The following is a 26,027-nucleotide window of genomic DNA, read 5'->3' as shown; positions in this document are numbered from 1 at the left end:
CTCCCTCATCAAGCTAGCACCTTGTGATATAACTGAAATATTGTGTAAAGCGCTGTTAAACCAACTCACTTCTCTCTCAGGTACCCCTGGCTCTGATGACTGGCAAGTACTTGGACAGCAAGACGGGGAATATTGTTGTGTGGTTGTCACTCATCCTTGGTCAACCTGTCGCCATCCTCGCCTACGTCCATGACTACTACATCATCAATGTCGGCACTCTGACAAACCAGACAATAACTATTGGCTGACAAACCCTACATGACAATTTCAGATTTGTAACATGATGTAAATTTTGTCATGACTGAGTTGAGAGCCCCATACAGCCAAACGAATCACAGATCACAGAGATGTATGTGAACATTACTGCTGACTTGAAAATGTCTCATGACCTGGATGTCAGTATTATGTTTTGTGTATGTTTGATTTGATTGGTCGACAGGGTTACTGTGTGATAAATTCCTATATTTCACAGAGTGAGGTTGATCAGATATTCACATATTCAATCTTTTTTTAAAATTTGGTAAAATGGCCACAGAAATCAAAATTAAGTTGTTTTGGGTATGTACAACATTTCTATCATATGTGTTCGAATCTCATTCAATGAGTTTGGAGATAAACTTGAGCACATCTTTTCTGATTTTGAGTTAAAATTAATTATGCGTTTTCAAAGTGTTTCAGTATATTTAAAAAAAGAAGTCTTAATGACAAAATATATTAATATGAATGGACAGTAATGTGATAACTTCAACGATTTGACAATTAATGTAGCGATGAAAGCTCTTGAAGCTCATGAATTAAAAACAATGATACATTTGTAAAAGTGACTTGACATCAACATGTAGTCAGTCACATGGTGGACAGAACATGTGCTGGTGGGGTGAAAGGGATTCTCAGTAAATTTGCAGGAGCACTGTGAATCAAACAGTTGGAAACGAGGGGAAGAAAGTGCCTCTTTTTGGGGCAGTGTACCATAGAAAAGAATGAAGAGTACAGTTCAGTGTAAGGATTAGGTAGAGAGATTTGTGAATTGGCACGGATGCAGTTTTAGGAAGTTAATGGAATTTGCATGGATGCAGTTTTAGGGAGATATGTGACTTTTCACGGATGCAGTTTTTGAGAGTTAGAATTTGCACGGATGCAGTTTTTGAGAGTTTTGAGTTTGAGATATTATGGGCATTTGTGAAGTTTCTTAGTAATTGCTTTGTTGTACATTGCCAAGATATACAAAATTGCAGTGTGTTTTATATTCCTGTATGAATGAAAACAATACCAATGACTGTAATTGTATTTTGTGATGAATAATTCCGTGCAATAACTATGACCGACTAGTAGACAGTAGACTCTGGATTTGAATGACGTTTGAAGATAGGAGCCTCGTTCTCAAGCAATACGAGGGTATTTTAAATGTCTCGATGTCCATGTCATTTAAAGACCATTATTATTATTATTATTATTGATGTAAAAGTATGACATCAAATGGGCACAGGTCATATTGTGACATTAAATTCCCTTCGTAAAATCTGTAATGTAACAAACGTTTTTACGTCTGAATATTGACTGTCATGGATGTGTCCAAATAGAATCAAATACATGAGAAATCTGTGAAAGTCACACAGAAATCAGGTAGTAATTATGTAGAATATGTTGAGGATTGTGTTTAGTATTCAGTCTGTCATGGTAGACTTGGAAGAGGTAAAAGCATTCGCTTGTCATGAAATGCTTCCCCATGTATATAATACAGATGTGATATGTGAAGCTTATTCTTGATGACCCTTACTGCAAGAATATAACTTATCACCCACTTCTATCTTTTGTGTTGACAACTGCACAACATACTTTCTTTGTAGCCTTAATTATTATATTTGAGAAGTATTTAGAAAATTTTATTGTTGAACCTGAACATTTATTGTGCAGGAACAATCACCTTCTGTATAAGTGCAACAAAAATAATTTTCAATATTTGTGGATCACAAAGTACTGTATGTCAATAACAACGTATGTCATCAAAGGTTGATGTAAGATTTGACTGGGTATACATTTGTGTCCACCCTTTATTTCTCAATAGTCTGAAGATTTGTTAAAAAACATGACAGCAAAGTTGAGGCAAGAGTTATGTTAACAGCAAGACAAATTTTCATAGAATTAAGATTAATACTAGATTTTTTAACAGACGAAAGTTTCATTTTGAAACAAAAATGTTTACATTGTATGTTTGTGACCTCACGTTAAAAGAAAAAAGTTTGATAAATAGGGAAAATATATCAAGATCTTCATGCATAAGCCATCGATCCCATTGTTGTTGTGGTGGTGTGCAGAAGTACAGTTGATGCGTGGATATTTTGATCGGTCACCTTCCCCGAGATATGACGATGTATATATCATCTGAGAAAGACATGATCTCATGGTAGCAAACAGTGTATGTCCAGATTCTTGTTGCCAGTCATAGCATATTGCATTTACGAAGCAGTACAAATGTCATATACCTTATATGTACACACGCATGGTTGAAATAACCTTAAACTTTGATTTGTTTTATATCACTTGATCATTTTCCCATGTAACAGATTTATAGTCATCTTTTCTATACAATCATGTCGTTTATAGTTGGTATTTCTAAATGTCATACAACGGGCCAATATATATATAGTGTTCCCTCATTATTGCGCCCTTCACTATAGCGCGTGGTAATGCATGGTTCCCATATTTACTTACATTTTATACAAAAATATATAAAAATATATGAAATCTTGACAACTAAATTGAAATCATTTTGTCAAGACATATGATTTGTTCTATCACAGGGTCTGTTGTATGCTCAGTACTGAAGAAAGCGACCAACTGTTAAGGGCTCCGTGAGAGTTTCCTTAAAAAATGTGATCAAAGACATTCCAGGCAGTTGTTAAAATATATATACACTGTATTTCATGTTAGCAAAACTGGATCTTATACAATGGTGCCTTGTCCTGCTTTCTCACATGTCACAATGGCCACGACATATACCACCAGTTGAGCAACTAGGAAAGGATGTGTGATGATTACGGGTCAGGGTCAACATAGGAGATGGTGAACTTAAGAAGTCAGGAAATGACAGTCATTATTTTTGTTGTTCATGTGGCACATTTGCAGTGACTTTGCAGCAAGATTTGAGTGATCTATGATTTGCTTTAGAACAGTGTTATGTAAAGAATTGTTGCATGGTTGTCACAGTTTTGTGGGAGATGTGTTGCATGTAGGTAGTCCTGAGCATGTCATAGCATGTTTGATGCACCTGTGACCTGGCTGACAGGAGGTCACCTGTGACATTGCACAACATGCAGTGCTCGCATGTGGAGGACGTGGTCCATGATGATTTGCAATGGTTTTTTTTTTAAGGTATGGCCAGTTCGTATCTAAAAATAACTTTTTGGTTTCTACATGTATTTTTATCTTTCCATGATACACAAAACTATCTAAGTGGAGTAGTATATTTTTCAAGAGGCAAGCCAGTCTGGGATTAAATAGTCCTATGGAGATGGGGTGGCCTAGGAGTAAAAGCATTCGCTCGCTACGCTGAAGACCCAGGTTCAATGCCCCACATGGGTATGAAGTCAGTTTCTGGTGTTCCCTGCTGTGGAACATAAAAGCGGCGTACTTACTCCAATGTAATAGATCTACTGAGCAGGTTGTCACTTATTAAATCACTATGAAACAAAGTGCCAGTGCTCAGAAGGCTGCAAAAAATGATGCAAATCATCCCAGACTGGTTATGGAAAACATGCCAGCTTTTCAAGAGCTGCAAAAGTGATATATGCCATGTATTATCACAAGAAGGCATATTTACTTAATGTTATGATTTGCTCAAACATCAGAAATCAGCAGAGGTTTACTTGGTGAAGTACTTTCAAACAACCAAAAGTTGCAGTCTCAGTGCTCAAACATTTGACATTGCCAAAGACCTTTACAGAGAAATGCCGAAAGTCTTTCACATTTTCTGCAAAAAGAAACACTATTTGCATCCGTGTATTTTGGGATGCTTCGAGGATGGCTGTGTACATGACAGTACAAGCAATAAGTATGTGCTGGAAATGAGGGGCATTTGTTGATCAAACTCCACTTAATGTGTTTCAAATGTTGAGGGAGCCCACAACGCATAGCTAGCTTTCCTGTCTAGTTTTCATGCCCCAAAGTAATTGAAATATGTTCTTGTACAGTATCACTATAAAAGTATAATTTTGTAATATGATTAATGCAAATAAAGAATATAAAATTTAGCACTTAGTTGTTTACTGCAAAAACCGAACATTTTTATTCTAGTAATCATGCACCCCTGTGTCTCAGATCTATAGTTAACTCTGGAGGGTACTGAATGAAGCTAGGATATGAAATCTCAGGGATGCAATTGTGCACAGGAAATTGCAAGTCTCAAGTATTAGATTAACAACGTGGATGAGAAAGTCATGTGAATTCAAGTAATCCATTCACATACAATTTCTTCAGCATTTTATTGTCGTTTTATGTACAAAAGTAACCATGACAATGGCAGTGGCGCGTAATGGAAATCACAACATTTGTGGGCATCTGAAGCAAATGACAGGTAGCTGGTTCTAGCAAAGTAATGAGACGTACTAAATGGAAATTGCAAGTTATTAGCCACATTCAAGAAGTGTTTACAGAAGAGACCGATAATGGATGACCTCGACTTATAGAAAAGAGAATGGATTTTTCTTAAATGAACACAATGGAATACATTTCTTTACCCAGTTGATCAATTTGGCCTCGCAAATCACTGCAACCGCTAATATACACCCAGGAGCTAAGTTGGCCGTGATTGAAAATGCTTTCGGTGACACGACTTAAATTTGGTCTTTCTGACTACATTAACTTGTGAAGGTGATCACAGAATAATAATCCGGCAAGGATTGTCAGCTTGATAGTTGTTGACCCATCAGAACAGGTATGGTGCAAACACCCTAGTGTCAGTCATGGTAAACTGGGATTCAAACCTACTATAACAGGGTTCTGGCATGCAGAAGGAATGCAACATAGCGAATTGTAGCACCAACAGCAACTAGGCCACTTATGAGAGCTGGTAAAATTTCATGTGTCCCTGCAGATTAATATTGCATTATTGTGACAATGTATGGTAAAACGACATACAACAAAATATGTGGAAACTTCCTTGATTGTGCAAGCTACAAGAGAACACCGAAACAATAACAATAGCACATAACAAAGAGATGAGGATGGAGCTGAAACAATATGATCGAGATTCAAATAAGTAAGTTGAAACAAAACTGGTCCCGGGCCTTACTGAGTGAGTGCTATAACCAAGATTGCTTTATTGAGTGGGACCTGGAATATTGAAGGCACTGTCACCATTTGAAGCAAGAACCAAAATAATCTTCTCTCAGTAAAAGGAAATTACCTTAACAATACTAATGATATAAAACAGAAACTTGGGTGAGTAATCAACCTTGCAAACCAGAGGTCAATAGTGTGAACAACACCACTACATCAGGTCATAGTCGACCATGTAACGATGTAGACACACTTCACCAGGTTGTGACTCGCTCAGCCAGGTCACAATGACATTCTCGACCAGGTCAAGATTACCTTCAGCTGGGACCTAGCTGAGTGGGTTATGTTCCCTTGACTATGGGAAACCTATTCTGCTCCAGAATTACCACAACGCACCATGGACGCGCCATCTTAAACAGCTTGTACACAAACCTGGTCTACATGTCACTGTCACACATGAAACCTAAATGCAAGAATTTAGTCCTCTCCCTGTTTTGATTCAGTTCTTCAGTGAGGTGATATTGAAGAATGCCACCATCTACACTTCCTCTGTAGTCCATTATACCTGTTGCTGAGGTAAGATGTCCTGACTGCACCAGTGAGTGATCCCATCAAGCCCTTCACAAAATAACAAGATCATCATCATCTGCTGTTGCTGATGCTGGAACAGATTTGGCTTTTTTAGCAACAGTTGGCTCTGTTTCTCCTATATCCTCTGCTTTTCGCTTTCGTTTCTGTTTAGTTGGTGTGTCGTCAACTTGAGGTTCATCCACAATCATCAGTTCATCTACAGAATCTGGAAATAATAAAACAATGTTTAAAATTTTGAAAAGATAGATACAAGGAAAAGATTTGGATTTATTACAATTATATCATCGTGTGTCAGCTTCATGGAGGATAGCCCAAGGTGCAGCAGGTCACTGGGGAAACCCTCCAGCATTGGTACGACAGACCACGCATCACAACTTGATGTGGATTTATCTTACAACCAATCGACACAAAATCAACACATAAATGAAGATTCATCAGCCATGATGTCACAATCAAACGACATCATCAATCTCTCTACCACTGAAACTGATTAGGGGTACTTTTTACAGTAGACACTGGTTAATGGTTATTAATGCTTACAAGCTGAAAGAGTTCAACGTATGATTTCGTATGATGAATAGAATGCCAGCTTTGTGTCAATTGATATCAAGCATATCAACACACATCGACGAAAGTTGAAAAATCTTCGGCAAGCCTCAGAGTTTTAAACTTTTATTGACTCGATTTGATATACTTAATTTCTTACAGAAGACACTGACGTTTTTTTTGGTTGTTTGTTGTTTAACGTCGTTCTCAGCAATATTCCAGCTATATGAAGGCAGTGAGGAAATAATAGAGTCTGGACCAGACAATCCAGTGATTGACATCATGAGCATCGATCCACATAATTGGGATACGAGTGAGCTGCTCTGTATATACCGTATATACTGTCTGAAGGCATACAATGTCATTATTGTAATCAGAACTTCAGATTCCCATGCCTGAACGCTGAGGTGACCAAATCAGCAAAAGGGGTCAGGATAATACTTGGTTGTTTTGGTGTCATCCCTCCGTGATTGCATGGATCATCGATCAGGCTTTCAGTCAACGGTTTGTCTGGCCCAGACTCAACTAATTACAGGCTGCCGTGATAACTGAAATATTGCTGACTGCAGAATAAATCAACAAACAAACAAAACACAAACAATAAGATCCTCAGCGGTGCAGGAATGGTTACCTTGTTGCTTGCCGTTGTCACCATCGGCGCCACCTGCCTCCATCTGTGCTTCCTCTGTGGCTGAGGCTTTCACTTCCTCCAGGTCCCCAACAAGCTCAAACTCCTTCTCCTCATCCAACTTGTCACTGGAGTAACCATGGTATTAACAGATGTCAGTTAAGTCTTCAGTGATTTATGTTTGACAGAATCCAAATGTAATCAGCATGAAAAAATATTCCAGTTTAGAGAATCAACACTCCAAGACAACCGCAGTGACTTAGACCCAAACCTTTTTTGAGGAAGGGAACCCAGAACTAAGTTTCATGGAGCAACATTGTGATAGGGAGCAACGATTATGTTGTGGTAAATGATACAGGACTAAATAATTATAGGACACTATTTTAGAAAGGGACTCCCAACACTGTTGTGGAAAAGGATCCAGGAATAAATTATTATTGCACTATATTGTGTTAAGTGACCAAGTGATATTAACTTATGACTTGTTTGTTGTTTAACACTGAAGTCAGCAATATTTCAGCTTTATCAAGGCAGGTTGTAAATGATTGAGTCAGGACTAGAAAAACCAGTGATTGATGTTACGAACAACATCCATGCTGTCCGGGTAGAAGGACAAGTCATCAACCAAGTCATCACTCCTGACCACCCAGTCCATTCCGTCGCCTCTTACAACCACCAATGGGGTGCTGGGAAGCTATCAAAAACAACCATCTCCACTGGTGTGCAATATATTGTGGAAATGACTATCTTGTACATCCAGCTACTATCTGCCAATCATTACTCACACATGGACAATGGTGACGATCAGGCTGTAGTTCTGAAGAAAATCTTCACATTTTAACCTGGTTCCGCTGATTATGTTGAAGTGGGCAAGCATTTTGTCATTGTTTTCTGTAAACAGAACCACACAAATCATCACAATGAACATAGTATTACCCCAAATAACTAAGCATTCATAAAACACAGCATACAATTAGATTGGAATTTTGCAGGCAATTTACACCAAGCACAATGACAATTTAATAATCAGAGTAGAATCCTGGGATTTATTTGAAAGACACCATTGCTGGCACCAGAACTAATAGTTTGAGAGATGCAGGCAAGTGTCAGATGGACTGTTGATGTGAGCTACATCTATTATGACAGTAGACAAGATACTTGTGGTAACACTAACCTTCAGTTTCCCCCTCCTCACTGGAGATCACAATGGAACCTGGGTTGTTGGAAGACAAAGATAGACAATAGTTATCTAAGACAGAGTAATCCTTCACAATACTTTCATTTCTGTTTGTTGTTTAACGCCACACTCAGCAATATTCCAGCTACATGAAGGCGGTCTGTAAATAATCGAGTCTGGACCAGACAATCCAGTGATTGACATCATGAGCATTGATCCACACAATTGGGATCAATGACATGCATCAACCAAGTCAGCGAGTCTGACCACCCGATCCCGTTAGTCGCCTCTTACGACAAGCATAGTCGCCTTTTACGGAGCACTTTCATCACTACGTAATCAAACTAAACTTCTCCAACACATAGCATTTTCATGGCATCGGGTGTCAGGCTATACCGTACCTTTTCCATCATCTATCTCCACGTCCGGCGCCACCATTCCCAGCTGACCTTTGAGAACCTGGAGGAAGAGAGATGCATGTTCGGTCTTAAATACTGCCGTTATAACTGGACCGGCAGTGAAACCACTTCATTTTCTGCAGCCTCACAAAATCTATGTTACAAAAGATCACCACCGTCATCATTTTCACCATTTGTTTTCTCACACACGTCGCAGCCATTGGAATGTGTCTTGACTTACTTTTAGCCTTGACAGAACTCTCAAGTGAGTGAGTGAGCAAGCAGCCTTGAATAATATTCCAGTTCTATCATGGTCTGGCAGCTTGATGTGAGAGGAAAGCCGAAAGTGATACAAGTTTTAGATGTCTGCCACATTAGTGAAACTAACAAGTACGGGTATGGAGCTGACAAACCTTGAAACAATCAGGGCAGCTGAGATTCGAACCAAAACTCAAAGTGTGCCTGAGGAACACAATCTGCACATGCAATTGTGGTGCCTTAGCCCACTTCAATACTAATGGCTGGTTTCTCTCTAAGTTCAACACGCACAGAGTAGGACTCATTTGACTTCTGTGAGGCAAAACTACGACAACACCTATCATCTGCCCAATCGTCTGCATGTATCCACAGTGTATATGTTACAGTCAATGTGAAAAATCACACAAATTGGTGAGGAGAAATGGGGTTTAACGTCTCATCCAAGATTATTGCACTTGTATAGCGCATTTGTGTGTGTGTGTGGCTGCTTGTATTAGTCAGGACTAATCCCGATTTTATAGTGCTAGCATTGAGATACCATGCCGCAGTTTAACATGAATACCCCACTCAAACATATTACACTGACTCCGAGCCAACCAGTCCTTGTTTTAGCCCCTTTATGCTGATCACCAGGCAGGGTAACAAAAAGTACTATCTTTCAATATCTTTTGATGTGATTTGGACTTCCGCTCTCCAGGTGGATGCTCTATCACTAGACCACGGAGACGGTCTTTTACAAATTTACTGAACTACCGTGTCGCCATACACGGTGTTGAAAGTTGTATTAATTGCATTGATGGCTTCAAGGTCGGCGATGACAGGTTCAGCTGTAACGGGCGCATCGGGGAGAATACGGGTGTGGCGCCAACAGTTAATGATGGTGTCTTGTTTCATTTCATTCCAAGCAGTCCTGATAAAAAGCAAAGCTCGCTTGACGTCCAGGGCTTGTGGTACTTCAGCATCAACGTTGTCAAGGTGTTATTTCATTTGCTGTTTCTTATAATAAAGCTTAAAATTCTTTATTATCCCGGCATCTAGTGGTTGAATGTGCAATGTGGTGTTGGGTGGCAAAAAGTGACATTTGACATAAGTTGTGTCGACAGTAGCATGGGATGGGGTGTTGTCCAACATCAATACCACGTGGCGTCGCTCCAATCGCATTTGCCGATCCAAGATCAGTAGCCAGGCTTTGAATATTAATGAAGTCATCCATGCTTTCTTGTTTACATACCAGTGGCAAACTGATGTGGGGTCAAATGTTCTGCCAAAACAACGTGGCCTGTTGTATTTGTGAATAACTAATGGCTTTAGTTTCTCAGTGCCTGTCAATCGATCTTTGGCCTGCTTTTTGCCAGAAACGGGGATTGTACCAAGTGTTGAATTTGGTTTGAACAAACCCGTTTCGTCAGTTAAAAATATCACACGGATTGTATTCACGCAGCACTTCTTGCAAGGATTCTCAACCTTCATGAACAAGTTCTAGTGAAACGGATGCTGATTCACCATGGACTTTATGCATCTTAATTCCATGTCTCAGCTTGAAGCGATTGAGCTAACCAGTGCTGTATGAAAAATCTTCAAAGCCTAATTTGTCACCTAACACCTTCGCTTGAGTTTTAAGAAATTCGTCATTTAACATGATGTTTCTCTTTCTAACGTCTGAAAAACCACAAGAACAGTGCATTTTCTAATTCTTCTTGTTGTGGCTTTCATCTACGGGATGTGCTGGTGTCAGATGAAGAAACTGCTGTTCATTTCGACGATTCCTTCACAATGTTGGAAATTGTTGATCTGCCAATCTTCACGCAGATTTTTTCAAGTACAAATGTGATGATTTCATTCTGAGTGATGTTTGGTTTACTCTGCTTAAACATACAGATCTCCTTCTTGATTTGCGGGGTGATTTCTACTCGTGCACGGGGCTGTGTACTCGTGGGCAGATGACCTCGTAGTACGCTGACCACTGTGTCAGATTAACGAGACTGATTAATGAGTGATTTTGGTAATTCATTGCAAATTAGGTGTGTCGGTGTGCGAGAATGTCGGATTAACAGGTCTAAATACCACTGATATAATCGGTTCCCATCATTTGTGTCGGATAAAGCCGATTGTCGGATTAACAGGACTTGACTGTATCAGGCAGAATTTTGACACATTTACTGAAATTTAATATGCAGCATAATTGCTAACTGGTCTTCAGTTTGTTCAGTTCCAGAAGAACAGTAGTTATCATTCTGGACTTAAGCAGTCTCCCTTCAATATTCTGCCCGATTCAGTCGATTTGTAAAATAGCTGATTTTACACACTGACTGTTACATATACAAACTGATGAAGACTGATGATGGGTTGCATATTTCCTGCTACTGAAATATCAACCTACCTTCTCCTCCAAACATTTCACAGTTATCTTGTCTGTGTTGAGTCGGACGGTTACCTCCGGTTTAGCTGAACATACATAGCACTTGGGGTTGGGTGGGTCTAAGGAACATGGAACAAGCAGCTTCTTCCTTGCGTTGGGCTGTCGGTTGAGATAAACCTGAAATTGAAATTCCACAGTTAGTTTGTTATAGTTATATGAAGGTTGCCTGAAAATCATCAAGTCTGGACCAGGCAATGCTGCCGGGTACGATGACACACAACCAATCAATCACTGAGTCTGACTAGCTTGTCTATTTGGTCGCTTCTTACAACCAGCATAGGTTGCTGGGGACCTGTTCCACCATAGAATTTTTAAATATTTTTCCAACACGGATTTGATTAAATGCCTGTGAGTGGTGGGTACAAAAGGGCAAATATATAATAAAAGGGCTAAGTCAAATATTTTCAACATGACAAATAATAAAACCAAAAAACAAACCACTTCAGTTAGGATTTCAAACAGGAACATCAATGGTTAATCAGTGAAAAGGATTCATGTTATTATTTGCGATAGTTATGATATGCTATTATAAGATGAGGTCAAATGGGGGTTAACGTCAGCGATGTGCACGTGTGCGTGTTCAACATGAATACCCTACAAAGACACAGTATAGTGATTCCGGGCCGACCAGTTCTTGTTTTAGCCCCTTAATGCCGAGCCCCACACAGGGTAACAACAAGTACCATCTTTTGGTATGACTCGGCCGCGGATTGAACCCCAGACCTTCCACTCTCCAGGTGGACGTTCTACCACCAGACCACGGAGGCAGTCCTCTGCTGTTGTGACTATAGAAGAAAAGTTGTGGGATGCTTCCTCCTTGTACCAAGATGACATACTCACAGTTTTACATTTCTCAATGTCCCCTGCCAGTATTTTGAGTCCCTCCATGACGATGAGACCAGCAATGATGGCGTTGGTGGTGGCTATAGCTGGGATGATGTTTCCCGCCATGGCTGAAACACAACACCGTGGATCAAGGAAGAGTCAATAGCCATGTTCTGCATGTTAAGTGTTTGTTATGTAATGTCGCACTCAGCAGTGTTACAGCCATATGACACAGGCCTGTATCCAGTGATTGATATTGTGAGCAACGATCACTGGGGTACAATACATGCTATAAACTTTTCACTGAGCCTGGCAACCCAATCGACTAAGTTAGCTCTTATGACCAACATAGGTTGCTGGGGACCAATCCTAACCCAGAATCCCAGGGCTGCATGTGAGTGAAAGAGTAGGCCAGAGACACTGAGTCACCCATGCCATAGTCTGAACAGCATGTAGTCTAGATCTTATTCCACAAAGCAATCTTATTTAGGCATGTTCCGTCAGTCTTAATACCTAAGTAGAATCAGGGACAAGTAAACCAGTGGTTATAGCATGGACACACCTCAGGAATCATAACACGCAATATATCAGGTCACACACCTTCATATCCCAGACTGAGTTGACAGGCATGGTTTGCAGGAACATCTTTGGTGGGTGAGTGAATGAATGCTGTTTCAAGTCACTATCAGCAATATTCCAGCTATAATGGTGGCATGTAAACAGTCTTGGACAGGATACTGTCCAGGTATGATTGCACACTCACTATAAGACCGGTCACTATCAGCAATATTCCAGCTATAATGGTGGCATGTAAACAGTCTTGGACAGGATACTGTCCAGGTATGATTGCACACTCACTATAAGACCGGTCACTATCAGCAATATTCCAGCTATAATGGTGGCCTGTAAACAGTCTGGGACAGGATACTGTCCAGGTATGATTGCACACTCACTATAAGACCGGTCACTTATTTGGACCACCCAATCCTCATTATGTCAGCACTGACAACAAGCATGGCATACTGGGAGCTTATTCTACCCCGGAATCCCAACTGGGTGTGACACTGTCAAACCATGAAACAACAAATAAAGTACTCTCAATTCTTAACAACAGACATGTGAAAGCATGACCAAGCAATAACAGTTCTTTGCATGTCCTTACATTTAATATCAAAGCGGGACTTGAGACCAATGCCAAAGATATGAGCGCGAATGTTGGCAGCACATGTTACAAAGTCCATAGCTGTATCATCGTCCTAGAAGAAAAGAAAGACAAAAACCTTTTACCATTGGTAACTGGAAGAAAAATATAAGTAAACTACAACATTCTAACACAGTGAGTGAGTGAGTGATTGAGTTGGGTTTAACACTGTTTTTAACAGTATTCCAGTTATATCACAATCATAGGTTCCTGGCGTGCCCAAGGGATGCAACCAGTATAAGAATACTAAGTATGGTGAACATAGTCAAGTCTAACAAAAGAAAGAAAAGCATATTTGATGTATGTAAGACACAGTCTGAGTCAACAATGACATCCTGTCACCAGTTCAACATTAAGTCGTACCTTGTCCCAGATGAGCATCCCTCCATCGCCCTGCTTGGCAAACTCCACCTTGAGGACTCCAAGACATCTGCCAAAGATCTCAGCACACTCCTTCATCGACCACACCTTCTGGTCCCGCATACCTGCACCGCCATTCTCTAGACAACACAATGATAGAGTGAGTATGGTTTTACGCTGCTTTGGGCAATATCACGGCAGGGGACACCAGAAATGGGCTTCACACATTGTACCCATGTCGGGAATCGGACCCGGGGCTTTGACGTGACAAGCGAACACTTTAACCAATAGGATACCCGACTGCCCCCACTGTACTGAACAGCTAGTGTTATCTAATGATTCATATTAGTATACATCAATGGCATGACACTACGTGAGCGAGCAAGCGAGCGAGTGAGCGAGAATTAACACTGCTTGCATTGTAGAATTCTGTTGCATCTGCTTGATGTGGGAGGAAAGCTTTAACTGGAGCAGGTCTTAAGACATTTATTTTTGGTAAAACAAGTAGGAAGCTGTATTATCATTGCTGAACATGAAATGTGGTTCTTAACAAAAATTATCAAAATGAAGGCCTTTTAAATGCTCACATTTTCAAGGCTAAAAGTAAGACCCAAGCAAGCCTTTAAATAGACTTACAGAGCAGCTCTGTTTGTTCATTCAGATATGCTGTTAAAATATTCATGTTAACACACCTGTGTTAGAAGATTATTTACTACTGATGACATTATGGATTAATCATAGTCTCACATGTCATCACATATTACCAGAAGGAAAATAATCGAGGTATACTTTTTTCCAAATTCAAGCCCTTTTCACGTCATTATTCAAAGTATAAGGCCTGTTCAAGTGAGATTCAAACTTAAGGCCTTTTCAAGGCCAGGCAAATTCAAGGCCATGAAAGTCTATTCGGACGTTGAGAACTACCGGACGAGATACACAGAACACACCTGCATCAGCAGCCTCAGGTAGGTGATCCCAGTCCAGGGGCGTGGGAGGCCTCCGCTTCTTCCAGAGTGTCTCCATGGAGAGCAGGTACTTGATGTCATCCCGGAACAGCTAGCGGGCATAGAATGAATCAAGTCAACTGTCGCCACTCGGAGGTGCAGAGTTATTCCATGTCTTGCAGATTAGGGCGTCAAGACACATGCTGGCGCCTGACACATGATTGAAAATATTCTACTACTTCTAGGCTATCTGAACTACAGCTTAACATAATAACTTGAAGTGGTTCAATAGTCTTGCCCAAAATGCAGCTTTAGAAACTAACAGTTTCAGTCCACTGGTCCTTATAATGATAACATATAGCAAACCACCTGAAAATGGCATATTTGTACTAGTCCTTATGATACCTTAACTATTGGGCAGTTTGGCAAGGACTACAGGACGAGTGCCAGTTTCTAACGCTGAAATGTATTTTCATCCCAAACTGGCTTATTCCCATCAGGATTATTTAACATAAACAAGAGGCCCATAGGGCACGTTGGATATTTATGCAATCATGACAAATATACATTTGCATTGTACATATATATAATACTGAAAATATTTCGTAAATCTGACAGCATGAACATGTAACGTAGATACAAATGTAACATAAAGATCTGAACCGTTTCCATGTTATGATCAGGGTAAATCATATAAAAGGTATTATTCTCTTCATAACAAACAAATGTATACAATGTTTCTGTTTATTATCGGATTGCATGTTATGGTCAAGGTTCTAACTCCTTTGGGAGTGCTGGACAGATGAACAGTAGGGCCAGTCCTGGTAGCATATGTGCATTCCTCTCATTATACTCTCAATTGTACATATGGTTATACGATGGGGATCTTAACTGTGTCCAAGTTATAAACGCTTTTTAGCCCGGCCCCTCAGTCCCCGGGGCTGGGGGTAGGGTTCAGCCCTCCATTTCTCCAATTTGAATCCCCACCATTGGAGAATGCTTCCGACCAAATATGGTTGATAACTATCTCTTTGTTCCAGAGAGGAAGTCGTTTCAAGCAATATAGCCAAATTATTCCTATTTGGCCCCAACCCTCAGCTCGGTCAGACCCACCATTTGTACAATTTTGAATCCCCACCACCTAGGGATGCTTCCAACCAAATATGGTTGATGTCTATCTCTTAGTTCTAGAGAAGAAGTCTTTTGAAGCAATATAGCCAAATTACCCCTATTTGGCCCCATCTCTCAGCTCCTTGGGGGGGGGGGGGGGTCAGCCCCACCATTTGTACAATGTTGAACCTCACCACCGGAGAATGTTTCCAACCAAATATGGTTGATATCTATTACTTAGTTCTAGAGAAGAAGTCGTTTAAAGCAATATAGCCAAATTACCCCTATTTGGCCCTTCCCCTCAGCCCCTGGGGGGTCAGCCCCACCATTTGTAAAATTTTGAATGGAGTGCTTCCAGTCAAATTCTGCTAACTTCCAATTTGTGGTTCAGAAGAAGAAGTCGTTTGAATAAACTGTTGATGATGTTACGTGTGGTATGAACGGCAGGGGTTCCTGCTAATACCACAAATAACAATTACAAGAATCACACAACAATCTCTGAAGATTAAAGCTAGATTTAATAATTAAAACAAAGATAAGTATATAACAATTCTCAGTTACTGGGCAAGGCACTCATACACATCTATTTAGGCAAAGCAATATGGCAAATGTGCAATATAGATAATAGTCACCTCAGATTTCTTGACATCATATTCCCAATGAATTCCATTTCACATTGTTCCAAACTTATATATCCCAGTTCACGGGATAACTGGATAACAACAGTTTCCTCCTTTGAAGCATCGACATGACCTTCTAACTTTGTCTCCTGACATAACGCTGGACTGAACTGCCCTCGCTCAGTTAAACCATATTTCTCCCTCTCCAAGTCTTTTTCCTTTTCCCTTTCTGTTCGATAACTTGCCCTCATATAGTAAACAAATTTCCAAGTAAGCTATCTACTTCAGCACACAACAAAAGGTTGATCGGCCCACACCAATCAGTTACCAAGCCAACTCAAACTCCAATCTCCCCACAAGCACGCTTCTCCCCGTCAGGCAGCTTGCTTAACTCAATCAAGCATGACGCCGTCCACCCAAACTGGACCCCTTGTGAACCACACAAATATACAACGCCACTTATAACAATGAACGGAGAACGGACAGACTGTGGACGCCACGGTATGGCATAAGCTCACCTTGTCTATTACATACAGGTATACTTAGTTATTGTACTTCTAAATAAAATATTATGTATTTCAATCCCATCTAACCTTATTGAATATTTTCTGTGGGTCATATCCAGTCTGCATGGCCCATGTTCTAGTGGACTTCCTCTCTATATCTTTCTTGCCTCCCTCCAGTGCTGCCTCACCAGCCTCACCTGCACAGGACACGTTACAGTACAGCAGGGCAATAACACAAGACACATCACAGTACTGCAGGGCAATAACACAAGACACATCACAGTACAGCAGGGCAATAACACAAGACACATCACAGTACTGCAGGGCAATAACACAAGACACATCACAGTTCAGCAGGGCAATAACACAAGACACATCACAGTACTGCAGGGCAATAACACAGGACACATCACAGTACAGCAGGGCAATAACACAAGACACATCACAGTACAGCAGGGCAATAACACAAGACACATCACAGTACTGCAGGGCAATAACACAAGACACATCACAGTTCAGCAGGGCAATAACACAAGACACATCACAGTACTGCAGGGCAATAACACAGGACACATCACAGTACAGCAGGGCAATAACACAAGACACATCACAGTACTGCAGGGCAATAACACAAGACACATCACAGTACAGCGAGGCAATAAAACAAGACACATCACAGTACTGCAGGGCAATAACACAAGACACATCTCAGTACAGCAGGGCAATAACACAAGACATCTAAGTACAGCAGGGCAATATCACAAGACACATCACAGTACAGCAGGGCAATAACACAAGACACATCTCAGTACAGCAGGGCAATAACACAAGACACATCACAGTACAGCAGGGCAATAACACAAGACACACCACAGTACAGCAGGGCAATAACACAAGACACATCTCAGTACAGCAGGGCAATAACATAAGACACATCGCAGTACAGCAGGGCAATAACACAAGACATCTTAGTACAGCAGGGCAATAACACAAGACACATCACAGTACAGCAGGGCAATAACACAAGACACATCACAGTACAGCAGGGCAATAACACAATACACATCTCAGTACAGCAGGGCAATAACACAAGACACATCACAATACAGCAGGTCAATAACACAAAACAAAAAACAATCGGATGAAGCCTTTGTCGTCCTTTCAGTATATACAAATTTATGCTACTTCCAAACATTGCTGTAGTTTATCTGATTTCTCCACAGTAACCTACAAAGGGGAGGTAAGTTCTCTGACACCATTACCTGCAAGCTCCGGGTCGGCTGTATCAGGGGACACGTCCTGGTCTGGATCTTCCTCCCCAAACAATTGACTGAAACAGTGAGGAGTGAGAACTATCAGAGTTACCTTCCTGAATACCCCTGCCCATTTGGGAAACAAACTGGACAGAGAAATAAACAAAGCTAAGGTCTAAGGGAGGTAACTTGCTTGAAACTACTTGTTTCTATGTTATTGGCAGTTGTAAGTATTAGAATCATGTGTTGTAGCATTGTGTTGTCATAATATTGTATATAATTTGTGTGAATTTTGATGTTTTCAGATGCCCTTATGGATTGTGCAGAAAAAGCTTTTTTTTTATAAGCTCTGTCTAGATTCACTAACTAGTAGTAGCAGTGGCAGTAATATTGTTCTCCCAACACAATATTCCAGCACAGGGGTCCGGAAAATTTAAAATCCCAATCGGACATTTGCATTTAGGCCACGCCCCCTTCAAATAGCGTATTTTAGTACGACTTTTCACACACATTACAAGTTTACGTATTCATAATATGATGAATTATGAATTATTTCAATTTAAATTGTTTAATTCACCGGACAATTAATAACAAATAATATCATTTTAGATTTACATGGAAAACATACGTTTGTTTCTGTTATAATAACGATCTGTTAACGTAGTGAACGGTCTAATTAATATTCATGAGTTATATTCATGAGTCTGCTCAAGTGTACGCGTTGTAACATTTGGATCGAGACTATAATCCCATATTTGGTTATCACGTGACCTCATGGGAATTTTTTTTTTAAACTAAAGATTTTTTTAAAAATAAGACAGATAATTTAATCACAAATACTAAAATATCGTTGATAGCAATAGTTATTTGAATACGTTTTTCATCTGTACTTAATTATTGACCATAAAAAAAATTGGATATCGATCGTCACAGAAAGCAAAATGGCGGTCAATCAAGATTCAATATACGACTAGCTACTGAAAACAATAAAATCTGCAAATCCTCATTGTATGTCAACCAAGTGAAAGTCGTTAGCCACGACTTACAAAATGATCTTCCAGACTTTGAGGGTTTGGCAGATCTGCTCGACTGATCTGCATCGGTCGACTGGCTGTCGTCGCGCTTTCGCTTCTTGTCTGAGGTTACGTATCGTAGCATTGTGAGGATAATGAGCTACATCGATGATGCAAGGTATTAATGTACAGTTGTAAACACCTTTCACTCAAATTAACAAGATGTTCTCAGTAATTAATCCTCGATTAATCGGTGTCAACTCAGTTTATTGCCTATTACAGTGATTGACCGATTGGACTATCATGTAGGTACGATGTATTTACAGCAATCAAAACAAACAAAGCTTGTCAGTGTAGTTAATCTTCATTGTGTTGCAACTGCAGACAGAAACTGCTCAGTCCTAACTGTTGATCATGTCCGGTCAAAATTTAAGAATGTCCGGACAATACTTTTTAAAATGTCCGGTAAGCAATATTTTAAAACGGACATTTGAGATTCCCAATCGGACATGTCCGGCGCATATGACGGTTTCCGGACCCCTGTTCCAGCAATATCTCAGCAGGGGACACCAGAAATGAGCTTCACACATTGTACCCACGTGGGGAATCGAAACTGGATCTTTGGCGTGATGAGCAAATGCTTTAGATACTAGAGTACCCCACCGCCCCTCAAACCATAAGGAACATGCCAGGTACTTACTTGAAGAGATGTTTCGCCCACACGACACAGTGGATGGGTTCAGATGGAGTGTTCCTGATGGTGCACCCTGGGAAGGATTTCTGTCTGGGCTTCGGCTGACACTCGTAACATTCCGTAAGACCCTGGAACAAACAAAGACAATAAATGAAATAACATCGAAAACATAAACCTAAAACATCGGATTTCAGAGTTAAAAACTTTAAACATAAAAAAATAATTTAACTCATTGCCAGCTGTTTTGATTTTGTAATTGATCATTAAGAAAGCTATGTCAACACTAATTTAACATTAAAATTCAATACCTGGTAATTAACATGATAAATATGCCATAAGATTACGCACATAATATTTGTCTTCAATGAGCAGATTTCTAAAATATATTTGATAACTGTGAAAGTCCTTAATTACCAACCCTTAACACGATTAACACAAACTGTTTGATGATGGAGAATGTGACGAGTAAAGTGGCATCAGTTTTGTTGAATGTCAGTGGTTGAGGATTCAAATTCAGAGATGAATGTGGAATGGTTTTAATACCCTACCTTTCCTAAAACATATTAAAGCTGTGATGTTTCAAAAAGAGAAAGGAGAAAATCCTCTGGCACAGACACCCATGAAACATTTCTTACATGGCCCACCCGAGAGAACATGAAGCAGCCTTTGTAGAGTATTAAAGTACACATCTCTGTTATGATGTTACATGGTTTCACACTTCAGCCATGGTTTGTGTATTTTCTATTAATCTTAATATAAATGCAGGTACAGCTACTGGAGGATAGAGTGAGTCAAGTTTTACAATGCATCAATAATGATCCTCTGGTGCTATAAATGAATACGTTAACAACAATACTAAAACAACATCCCCCATTGGGGAAAGACAACTTAAAGTTTGATGGCTGAGTCATATTTTAATTCTTATCTGCTATGTCAGCTTCTCATCTTATTGTTAAAAACAACAACATAAAAGAAAACATTTCACATACAGAATGGGCTTCGCACACTGTACCCATGTTGGAAATCAAACCTGGGTCTTCAGCATGACCATCTAACACTGTAACCACTAGGCTACCCAACACCCCTACTTTTGAATGGGTGTACCTTCTTAATGACAGCAACCTGTCCCAGGTATCCAGCTGTCCCACTCTCTACCAGGGGGATGTCAGCAGCCAGACACATTCGGTTCACATGGTTCCGAGCGGCTGTAAAAGTTCAAGAACATCACCCGTTAAGCCAGCATTGCAAAGTCATTGAAGAAAACATAAACGGACAAAATTCCTACAATTCTCAACATTCCATATGGTCAAATACCTTATCATGTTCTGATACTTGGTATCCAATGGGAAATAGTCATCCTACTTATCAGGCTTATTTTGCCTTATAACATTGAAATACCTTCAATAAGTTGTGTCCTCTGCATGATTCTAGCCACTGTGCAATAATATATATGTACTAAAACACAACACAAACCTTAACACATTTTCATGCAGCACCTTTGTAGAGTTTTTGTTTGTTTGTTGTTTAACGCCGCACTCAGCAATATTCCAGCGCTCTGTAAAAAATTGAGTCTGGACCAGACAATCCATTGATTGACATCATGAGCATCAATCCACGCAATTGGGACCGATGACATGCATCAACCAAGTCAGCCCATCCCGTTAGTCGGTCGCCTTTTACGACAAGAATGGGTTGCTGAAGACTTATTCTACCCCGGATCTTCACGGGTCCCTTTGTAGAGTAAATAATTCTTCATCACACATAGAAATGCACATATGTGCGGCCACTTGATTTAAGTTCCGTATCTTAAAGAAGTAATAGTCTGAGAAAGAGTGAGTTTGAACTGAATTTCACTCACAGTATGATAACCACGGAGAGTGTGCGAGTGAGTGAGTGCATGAGAGTGAGTGAGGACACACTTGATGAACTTCGACAAAAGATAACCAACATTCCGTTCCTACCCACCTCTGTTGTCCAGTGCATTCATCACCAGGTCAAACTTCTTGAAGAAGTCCAGGCCATAGTCAGAGCTGTTTGAATAAAAAACTGTTATCAAAAATGCCGCAATATGCTTATGAAGCATGTCTCACATGCAGCCATCCTACAATCTTTACACATCTTCATCTGTGTATGTACCAGTGCCTAGAGATTATTTGTGTGTACGTGTCATGCTGATTGTATTCAATATGTCAGAATCTCTGAATGAGAGAGAAATACATGAAACAAGACAGAAGTGTTGTGATATCAGCTACACAAAAGAATGTAATAACCTTAATCATCCCTACACAATAATTAGCTGTAGTGAAGAAGCAGTGTCTTCATTCATGAAAACCGTTTTCATGAAGATACCAGGGTCAACATTCATACCTTGTAACATCATCCCTATTGAACCGCCTCCGTGGTCTAGTGGTAGAGCGTCCGCCCAGAGAGCGGAAGGTCGGGGGTTCAATCCCCCGCCGCGTCATACGAAAAGACGATAAAAGATGGTACTTGTTGTTACCCTGTCTGGGGGTCGACATTAAAGGGCTAAAACCAGGACTGGTCGGCTCGGAGTCAGTATACTGTGTCTGAGTATTTATGTTAAACTGCGGCATGGTAGTGGGCTAGCACTATAAATCTGCATTAGTCCGGAAGAGTACAAGCAGCCACACACGCGAGCATGCACGTCGCTATATAAGTGCAATAATCTTGGACGCGACGCTTAACCTCATTTCACCTCACCTCATCACTATTGTGATGTCATCAATATGAGTCAACAATGCTGTCTGTACTACTTCTAACAAGAAGGCTAACTAAGAAAGTGTTAATCACTGACACTCTGGATGTCAGTTATTTCAGAAAGGAATAGTTAGTTCATCCAATAAGAATATATCAATCAGGTAATGAACCTTAATATACATATTCGATCGTTGGACTTGTTGGACAAACCTCATCACACTGTCATGGTATGCTACGATATCGGCATCTGGGTTGAACTTCAGGGCACTCTCTTTCGCCACCTGTCAAAATACCAGCAAATACATCCAATTCTTGCAGGGACATATATCAGTGCATTGTGTAACCCACAATGAGACAATAACAGCAAATGAATTACATTTTAACTTCAAAAGAAATAAACAAATGATGAAGATGCAAAATTCATGTAAAAAAATAGATCAAACCTAAAATGCAAAAGAGTCTTTATCAGTAATCATGGTAATGCATATCTGATGGGAAATGACATCAACCTGAGTGTGTGAGTAATGTTTAATGACACATTCAGCAATATTCCAGCTATATGACAGTGGCCTGCGAACAATCACTGCCAGGCAAACTCCAGTCAAGTCCTGTTTATCTGACATGGTTGGTTGCATATGATTATGTCGGATAAAAGAGTATGTTGGATAAACAAAATTAAGTAGTATCAATGTTCATGACCGAAAGTTTATCTCTGCAGCCATTGTAATACGCGGCTACTAGCTGACTCGTCTCGCATCAAAACACGGGGCTGTGTACTCGCGGGCAGATGACCACTGAGTACGCTGATCACTGTGTCGGATTAATGCGACTGATTAATCATAAATGAGTGATTTCGGTAATTTGTTGCAAATTAGGTGTGTCGGAGTCGGAGTGCAAGAATGTTGGATTAACAGGTCTAAATACCACTTATTTAATCAGTTTAATCAGTGATAAAGCCGATTGTCAGATTAATGTGTGTCGGATTAACGCGACTTGACTGTACTGACTTGAGAAACTTGAGCAACAATCCACACCATCTGGGTATGAAGTCACACAATCAGCCAAATCAGCCTGACTAACTGATCAATTTATTTGTCTCTTACAACCAGCAAATTCTAAAATAGAAGACCTGTTCTAACTCAGGGCATCAACAGGATATAATTACTCCGTAGTGTTCATCAATATGCAAAAAAGTCAAAAGGTCCTTATGATCACCCTAATATCAACAGTTTAAAATAATTGAGGTGGGCCTTATATACAAATACTATAGTAGCAAACCTTAAGGACCCCACTTAAATTTAAACACTGCTCCATTACACTAGTCGTGTAATTGGCAGTGTAGTCACTCGTGTGAATCAGACACAATGATGATACAGTTATAGTGAGCTGGTTAATGCCCCCTTGAACGGTATTCTAGTTCTATCACTGCATGTCAGCTTAATGTGGGAGGAAAGCAGGTCTCAGATATTTACTACTTGGTTAAACACACGAGCATGGGTATGGTGCTGACAAATATAGAAACCATATCGGGGCGAACCGGGATTCAAACCCACAAACACAAGTTTCTGACATGCCAAGGGACACTCTGCCCAGCAAATTGCGGCACCTTAGACAACTGGGACACCCCATTCTGTTAAATGACATAAGTACCTGTGATTTGGACTTTCCAACATGCTCCTTGCGAAAGAGAAACTGCCGATTCAGATTGCTCACATCAATCGTATCAAGATCAATCTGGAAAAGAAATCAATGGAGTTATAAAATGCTGTTGGATATTCACTGCTTGAAAATTTGTTTTCACGAAATGTGGAAAACAAGCAATTGTTTCCACATATACAACTCCAGAAACATACAATATGTACAATAATGTACAAATCTAAAATCGTGAAAATCAACAAGTCATATGAAAAAGGTCATTTTGTCCGTGGACAAGATAAATGGAACTGTCAAATCAATTATTATTTTTTAGAATTTAGAGACAAACAAATTCGAACAACAATGCATATTTACATTCACAGTAAAATCTATCATTCTGACTTTTTAATAAACATAAAATTGATCTTATAATCTCTGTTCTAATCATATTCATTGAGTTTAAATATTACCATATGGCACTGCATGCAGATCGTGTCAGTGAAATTACATTTTTTCTAATGAAATAAAAAAAATATTTTTTTTCCGAAAGTTTAAAAATAATGTAACAAGTCTTGGAAATAACATCACAGCAGACCACATTACAGTTAAAGTCAACCATTCATTATTGCCCCAATCCTGGACCCTGCAGTTTTTAGAGACCAGAAAAAAAGGACCCAAGGCAAAACTTTCAAGACTATACCTAATGGCATTATCTTTAATCAAAATTTGAAACCGAAGATTTTAATAGGTGAATAACAGAAATGTCTGTGAAGTGACAAGTGCACAACACTGACTTTGCTTGCTCCTTACAACAGCATATTTGTCTATTACTATCTTATTTCTTATATTTACTTTCAACTACATAATTTTTTTTAGGTTACTTGTAGGTTTGGGGTTTACAGCACCACACAATAAGTACTAATTGCAACATTGCAAAGTATCCTACACTCTTATGCATACCATACACCAGATGAGTGAGTGAGTTGGGTTCAACACCGCTTTTAACAGTATTCCAGTTTCTGTTATATCACGGCGTGTCAGCTTAATGTGGGAGGAAATCCTGAAGTGATGCAGGTCTCAAACGTTTACCACTTCAGTGATGCAGGTCTCAAACGTTCACCACTTCAGTGAAACCCACGAGAACGGGTATGATGCTGACAAACCTAGAAACATAATCAGGGTGAACCAGGATTCGAACCTACGATTATAGGTTTCTGGCGTGCCCAAGGAACGCAACTCTGCACAGCGAATTGTGACGCCTTCGCCAGATGAATTCCCTGACGTCGTACTGAGGTGTCGTTTTGGTCTGCAATAATGATGATAGTGTGGCATCTGAATCTTGTGTTATTTTCATAACAAGGCCAGGATCTGTCTACCCAACTTTTGTTAATCAGATCAGATCAGTAAAGCATAAACCAGTTTGCTTGGCATTAATCTCTACTGTATTCTCTCCTTTTTATCATGTGCAAGTTATGTCAGCCAACAGACTAATGTTGATGCTAAAATAAGCCTGCTGCAAATTTCGGGGCCCAAATTTCATGGAATTTTATTGTGAAGTCTTCGTCGCCTGTCATGATTATGCATCAACAGAACCAAATTACCAGTTCAATATCCTTAAAGCCGGTAAGGACAAGATTCTTCAGCAGCTCACATCCTATTCCACCAGCCCCAACCACCAATAATTTGCACTTGAGCGTTTTCTCGCGCACCCTTTCATCCAGCACCCCTTCTATGGCGGCCGCCATTTTGTTTGAATAAGACGCAAATAAAGAAAGTTCCTCTGATTGGTCAATTTCTATTCTTTGGCTCGATGTCCTACTGTAATTTTATTCTTAATAATTTTATCCGGTATTT

At 39.9% G+C, this 26,027-nt stretch overlaps 2 protein-coding genes across 3 annotated transcripts in view; one reads left to right on the top strand and one right to left on the bottom strand.

Moving 5' to 3' along the window:
• LOC124138908 (diacylglycerol O-acyltransferase 1-like) overlaps positions 1–4,250 on the top strand; it is a 41,509-nt gene extending 37,259 nt beyond the window's left edge. For both annotated transcript variants that reach the window (XM_046505807.2, XM_046505806.2), the window contains exon 16: positions 81–4,250. In XM_046505807.2, coding sequence (XP_046361763.1) covers positions 81–248 — 168 coding nt within the window. In that variant the 3' untranslated portion in view covers positions 249–4,250. The remainder of the gene's footprint in view (positions 1–80) is intronic.
• A 212-nt stretch (positions 4,251–4,462) lies between these two features.
• On the bottom strand, positions 4,463–25,937 carry LOC124138907 (SUMO-activating enzyme subunit 2-like). Its single transcript, XM_046505804.2, has 18 exons — positions 25,775–25,937; positions 24,189–24,272; positions 22,749–22,819; positions 21,786–21,850; positions 20,925–21,025; positions 19,827–19,948; positions 18,123–18,190; positions 16,948–17,057; positions 14,628–14,736; positions 13,684–13,820; positions 13,282–13,375; positions 12,135–12,247; positions 11,256–11,411; positions 8,621–8,678; positions 8,217–8,255; positions 7,828–7,933; positions 7,046–7,170; positions 4,463–6,073 (listed from the first exon to the last, which is right to left on the bottom strand). The coding sequence occupies exons 1-18, from the start codon at positions 25,916–25,918 to the stop codon at positions 5,898–5,900; spliced, it is 1,878 nt and encodes a 625-aa protein (XP_046361760.2). The 5' UTR covers positions 25,919–25,937; the 3' UTR covers positions 4,463–5,897.
• Positions 25,938–26,027: the final 90 nt, after the last annotated feature.

The sequence above is a fragment of the Haliotis rufescens genome, unplaced genomic scaffold (assembly GCF_023055435.1).
Source record: "Haliotis rufescens isolate VD_foot unplaced genomic scaffold, xgHalRufe1.0.p SCAF_19, whole genome shotgun sequence".
NCBI classification, from domain to species: Eukaryota; Metazoa; Mollusca; class Gastropoda; order Lepetellida; family Haliotidae; genus Haliotis; species Haliotis rufescens.
The sequence above is the reverse complement of the archived record's forward strand: the minus strand, read 5'-3'. Positions and strand labels throughout refer to the sequence as shown.